Here is a 5,811-nt window from a genome sequence, read left to right as displayed (position 1 = left end):
CTGCATACATACACACACGTACACATACTAACACATATCCAGGGATGTCACACGGGCTGCATGTGTGGCGGACAGGGGAGTAATCATATTAGAATTATAGACAGATAAAGGGAGAATCCCTACAGCAACACCATATCAGGGGGAAGACGGTCTACATAGCTGAGGAACCCCGGAGAGTAAACTTAATTTTTTTCCAACTTTAGAAGAGACATCAGTGTTTCCCACAGATCTGAAATATACTTGGGGGGGAAGGTGCCAGGGGGGGGGGCTGCGAGCGGACCGCGGGGCGGGCTTTGTGACGTGCAACACATGTGACAAACAACAAGTTTTAACAACATGTTTATTCATTAACTTTACATTACTGTATGGCAATATTCATTTTGTACAAAGATGGCACTGTTTGTCAGAGCACTTAATCCGTCTGGGTTTGTTGAAGAACAGCTCCAACGCCTGTGTGTATGGGAATGCCTCTGGTGCTGGTCCACTGACTGCTATCCGCATACATGCAGCCAGGTGGTCCCCTTTCAGTCGGTTTCTCATGTCAGTTTTCACCTGTAAAACAGACAGTTTGTTTTAAATGAACTATACAGAATGACATGCAACAGGGAATGACACTTACCCTGTTCATCGTAGAAAAATCCCTCTCGCAGTTTACACTGGAGACAGGGATGACCAACCCCGCTGAAGAGAGAAGGCTGAGGTTTGGGTATATTTCTGCCCATTCGTCCTTCTCACTGGCCAGGAGCTGCATGATCTCAGCTTGTGTCTTGTCCTTCAGAGATTAGCCAAGGCAGGGCAAATGAGTATACAGTATAATTGAAACATTTACAGATGTCAAAACAAGCAATTCTAACCGTCAAGTTCATATTAATTTAAGTATTTACCAACCTTAAATGTTCCTTCAAGAACATGCTGCTTGTAGGAGGTCCACTCTTGGATAACTGTGGCATCCTGCCCTGGGATGAATTTGTTGGCAAGGGTCTGCAACATTGAAATGTTGGTTACATCATTGGAGGTAACTGCCTTTGGACCCAGGACACTGAAGGCCCCCAGCACTTCAATATGCTGGAACCTGCTCTCAATGTTGCTCTCCAGGCTGCAGATGTAAGGTTTGAGGACCTGGAATGATATTATACATTTTTCAGTTCAAGGAAAATAAATATTGGAATGTAAAAGTAAGAAGGGATGTATTTACATCTCTGACAAATCTGGCCCACATATCTTCCCGGGGCCGCTCCAGAATTCCGTGTCCCCTCCTGATCCTCTCCTCCTCTCCGGCAATGCTAAACGCCCCAAGTCCACCTGGGTTGTCCAAGTCTTGGTGTAGGCGAGCAAGGAACGTTCCGGGGAGTGGGGTCTCGCCTGCCTCCAGAATTCTCCTCAGAGTAACAAGTGTGACTGGCACCTAAATGTGGAAAAAGACAACAATATAATAGGATGGATAATGCAAATAACTGGGAGCATCAAATGCATTTCTTTGTAATCTACCTGCTCCTTTATGTGGAGAAAGTTCACATCAGCTCTCTGAAACACCTTGGACAGCATTGCAATGTGGGGCAGCACATCTGCCTGAAGGTAGAGGGCAGCCACAAAGCGGTATGTGGCACAGAAGGTGTATAGACCTTTGGCCACTGGGCACTTCCTTGTGCTCGCTTCTTCCGCCAGAGCAGCCAGCACAGCTGGAAGGTTCCTCTGGAGGTTTTGAACGGCTAGGTGCTGCGATAGCCACCTTGTATCTTTCACCTCCTAACAACAAGTAGAAACACTGGTTAGTAAAATATATGTAAATAATATGACACCACAATAGTATTATGAAAATAGGTGAAAACACACCTTGACTTTCAAGTCGTTCAGACCAAGAGTGGTAGCGGCAGCACTCAGTGTGGCTGACCTATTTGCACTATTTCGGAAGAATAGGTGCAGTTCCTGCAGGTGGTTCCTGAAGTTTGCCATATACCTGACAGCATTTGAGGCATCTTTGCATGCCAGTGCCAGTCTGTGAGCAGCACACGCTACAGAAACCAGCTTTGGAAAACTGTCTGTGAGCTGCTTTGCCACTCCATTCAGACGGCCTAAGTTTAAGAATTAAATGCAGTGTTGAGGGCGTCATTTTGTTTCCTTTAATAACAGCTGACAATTCAAATTTCACACAATCCATTAGATTTAACAATAAACTCCATACCCGTCATCACTGCTGCACCGTCTGTCCCGAGTCCGTAGAGCCTGTCTACCGGGAGATCCTTCTTCTGTAGTACACTCTTGATGGCAGCAACAATGCTGTCAGCTTTCCCATCTTCCAGAGTTACCAGGTCAAGGAAGTGGTTGAAAACATAACCCTCTTTATCCAGGTGTCTAAAATAAAAATGTATAGCTTTTCACACATATTAATAAATATTAAGTTTAACTAGGCCTTTATTTAAATGCACATCATTCCTTTAAAAAATACCCCACCTAACATGTAAATCCAGCTGCCGGTTTACAGATACATCTGTGGTTTCATCAACCTCTAGGCTGATTGCTTGAGATGACCTTATCTCTTCCAAAATAGGCGACTCTACTATCTCTGCAAGGATCTCCAGCATTTCATCCACTATTCTGTGTGATTGATAATTGTTTCTTTGATCCACCTGAGAAAAAGAGATCATTTAACATTTAGCTGGTTAAAGTTCTTAGTTTCACAAGCATCATTTTGTACTAGGTTTACCTTCAGCTTTTCAAAGTAATCACAACCCAAAAGCTGAGCTAAACTTAAGAGCTTAGGGTAGTTGGTTTGGTGAGCAATCTCGTTCTTTACTAGCCAGTAAAGGCATTTGAGTCCACCTATGACGGCCTCATGCTCCATAATAACTGTGGGCTCAAAAGCCTGCATCACTGAGTAGCCTAGACCAAGGGCAAAGACATAATTCATTATATGAGCCAAACATGGTTGATAGGTTGCAGAAATTAGCTTTACATAAAAAAATGATATACCTGATGCAAGTGAGACCTGATGCTTTACACTATATTGATGAGGCTCTGAGGAGATGTGGCGCTCGATATAATCCTTGCGGAAAACAAGAATCCCAACTTCTATGAAAGCCCGTTTTAAGGGGCCTTTCTTTATTGGAGGCTTGTGTAGCCTGCAGATTCGGCAAAACATTCCTTTTTAAAAAGAAAAACGTGTTAATTCTTACAAAAAATAAGTTTTATTACAAATATGAACTTGCAAATGCCATTCATACCATGCTGGGTGAGGTAGAGCCAATTCTTGAACTGTGGCATTTTGAGCCAATCAGGGTTCCATCCTGAGTGGCGATGCTTGGAATCTGAAAATAATGCATTGTTATTACTGCATTTAAATGGTAGAGTTCTCCTTGCTATTATACTATGTCTGTGTCTGTGTCTGTGATGCTTGGAACTGTGCTGCTTGTTCACCTGCACCTGCTTGTACCACACTGGGACCTGCTGCTGCTTGTATCACACTGGGACCTGCACCTGCTTCTACACTGGGACCTGCTGCTGCTTCTACCACACTGGGACCTGCTGCCTCTCCCTCAGTACTCTGACTAGTTGTGCCAGCATCTTCACTGACCACCGGCTAGAATTGAAAACAAGCTTGAATCTAGTTTGGTCTCTGCATTGCAACTCACTGTTGACTGCAATTGTATAATTTCAGGTCAAACGAACCGACATATATCATTATTGAGACTTATGCATTTATTATTGCCATTGCAAGCAAAATGCTAACATTGGCTAAGTTACCTGTGGTCTCTCCTCCTCTCCTCGTCTCTCCTCCTCATCCTCACGCCGTATTCTCTTAAAATATTTTTGAATACTCATATCTGAGGAGTAATGCAGGGGAAATTAACAGTCTAACCTTAGCTAAAGTTAATCTGTGTCCTTCTAACTGGCATAGCCCGAAGAGAAAACGAATTATAATCTTTTTTATATTTAATTTAGCACACGTAACTTGCACGCAGCAAAGTTGGCCTGATTACGTTAAATACACTCTTAGTTGCCACTAACTTCAAATAATTCGAATCTCCTACCAAAGTCAGAAAACAACAACACAATAAGGAGAAAATAGTTACTTTACCTTAGTGTCCGCGTCTTCTAAATTAACGTCGTCTTCTCCGTTTCTCGTTTCCCTCCACGCGATGGCAGCACGAACAGGAGGTGTCGAGCGAGGGATCATACACTAGTTAATCGATCGCAGAGCGAACAGGGGGGGATTATTGTCCCCTAGTTAATCAACCGCAGAGCGAACAGGCACAGGAGGCGTAGAGCGAGGGCTCATTGTCCATTAGTTAATCACTCGCAGATGGCGTCGCTCGCGGACGGATACATTTTTTTTAAAAAGGTCCGAAATATACTTGGGCGGGCCTTAATATACCTGGGCGGCCCGCCCAAGTATTAACATTGTGTGGGAAACACTGGACATAGTATCACTCAGCCACATTTTGAAAGAGGGAGGTAAAGGAGATTTCCACAAAAGAAGGATTTTCCCACGAGCAATCAAGGAGGTAAAGGCACTGACATTGGTTTGAGTGTTTTTTAATGTTGATTTCATCTGGGGGCTTACCGAAAATAGCTACATGAGGGGATGGAGAGATTTTTAGACCTACAATTTCAGAAATACATTCGAAGAAAGATTGCCAGAAGCTAGATAATTTAGGGCACGACCAGAACATGTGAGTCAGGTTGCAGGGGGCCTGGGAGCATCTAACACACCTGTCATCTAATCAATCTGGATAAATCCTGGAGAGCTTAGCCTTGCTATAATGTAGTCTATGGAGAACTTTAAACTGTAAGGCTGAGTCTAGCACAACTGGAGGATGAGTTAACGGCTCTCAGGGCCTCCTTCCAAAAGTCATCAGAGAAGGTGAACTGTAGTTCCTTTTCCCAATTAGTTCTAATCTTGTTAATGGCAGATTCATCAACCGGAGAAAAAAGATCATAAAAATAAGAGACATGGCGCCTAGACAAAGATCTTGCTCTAAGTACAAGATCCACTCCACTGGGAGGCAGGGATTGGGGGAATTGTGGAGAGTGGGCCTGAGCAAAATCCCTTAGTTGAAAGTATCTAAAGAAATCAGATCCTCTTAGATTAAAGGCAACCCGTAGTTGGTCAAAACTGGCTAACAGGCTATCAATGTATACCTCCCCTATGCAGCGGAGGCCTTCCCTCTCCAAGTGAGAAAATCGGGGGTCAATTGTGGCTTGTAAAAATAGATGGTTGTTACAGACAGGAGTCGTATGAGGAAGAGTAAGCCAACCAAAGTGTCTAACTTGTGCCCAGGGGCCTCATTTATAACGCCGTGCGTAGGATTAACGTGGGAAGGTTGCTTACGTAGTAGAAATCCAAAAAATAGGTACGGAAATGTTCAGACATTTTCCGATTCACCAAACATTAAGTACCGGTGAGGAAAGTGCGTACAGCACTTACTACGCCTGTTTCCCTTTATAAATCACAATCGACTCGCAATGCGGTGCAGCTTTTGCGGGCTTCACGTAACGCCCATATTTGCCTATAAATAGTCAGAGAAACGCCCATTCATTCATTCATTTTGACTGACTTTATGAAGAAGATAGCAGGAAATGACGAAAGAACAGCTAAAAAAGACAACTCACACCGTGTCAGATTTTGGTTATTTTGGGGAGGTCGAGATAAATCATATTGTTCGGTGGATGCAGTTTGAACCAGAGTAGCAGCATGGAGGTCGGATCGTCACCAAAATAAATAAATAAGTGGTCCGAAAAAGGTTCATGACAAAAAAAATACACATAGCCTTCCTCAGGCAGTGTGTTTGTACCGGGGACAGGAGACACCCT

At 43.7% G+C, this 5,811-nt stretch overlaps 1 protein-coding gene across 4 annotated transcripts; it reads right to left on the bottom strand.

The window, feature by feature from the left end:
* Positions 1-326: 326 nt before the first annotated feature.
* LOC307026892 (zinc finger protein 862-like) lies at positions 327-4,322 on the bottom strand. 4 transcript variants are annotated; one of them, XM_079695050.1, is made up of 13 exons: positions 4,076-4,321; positions 3,415-3,577; positions 3,222-3,305; positions 2,971-3,141; positions 2,705-2,880; positions 2,452-2,627; positions 2,183-2,352; positions 1,834-2,072; positions 1,489-1,746; positions 1,196-1,405; positions 889-1,119; positions 620-772; positions 327-552 (listed from the first exon to the last, which is right to left on the bottom strand). In XM_079695050.1, exons 1-13 carry the CDS (start codon positions 4,172-4,174, stop codon positions 376-378), a joined length of 2,307 nt encoding a protein of 768 aa, XP_079551176.1. In that variant the 5' UTR covers positions 4,175-4,321; the 3' UTR covers positions 327-375. The 4 variants fall into 4 exon arrangements, with proteins under 4 accessions (XP_079551176.1, XP_079551175.1, XP_079551174.1 ...); XM_079695049.1 differs by adding an exon at positions 3,742-3,821 and having other exon boundaries at positions 2,705-3,141; positions 4,076-4,205; XM_079695048.1 differs by having other exon boundaries at positions 2,705-3,141; positions 4,076-4,322.
* Positions 4,323-5,811: the final 1,489 nt, after the last annotated feature.

Source organism: Notothenia rossii (assembly GCF_949606895.1).
Source record: "Notothenia rossii genome assembly, contig: scaffold_162, whole genome shotgun sequence".
Classification (NCBI taxonomy): domain Eukaryota; kingdom Metazoa; phylum Chordata; class Actinopteri; order Perciformes; family Nototheniidae; genus Notothenia; species Notothenia rossii.
This window is presented reverse-complemented; position numbering and strand designations above follow the sequence as displayed.

Bases quoted from the DNA above. Each gene is read 5' to 3' on its own strand.
- LOC307026892 (XM_079695048.1), bottom strand. From the start codon at position 4,174: ATGATCCCTCGCTCGACACCTCCTGTTCGTGCTGCCATCGCGTGGAGG. The intron at 3,306-3,414 runs GTGAACAAGCAG...CATTATTTTCAG, and splicing joins TGTGGTACAAGCAGGTGCAG to ATTCCAAGCATCGCCACTCA. The intron at 773-888 runs GTTGGTAAATAC...TAATCTCTGAAG, and splicing joins TTCTTGAAGGAACATTTAAG to GACAAGACACAAGCTGAGAT.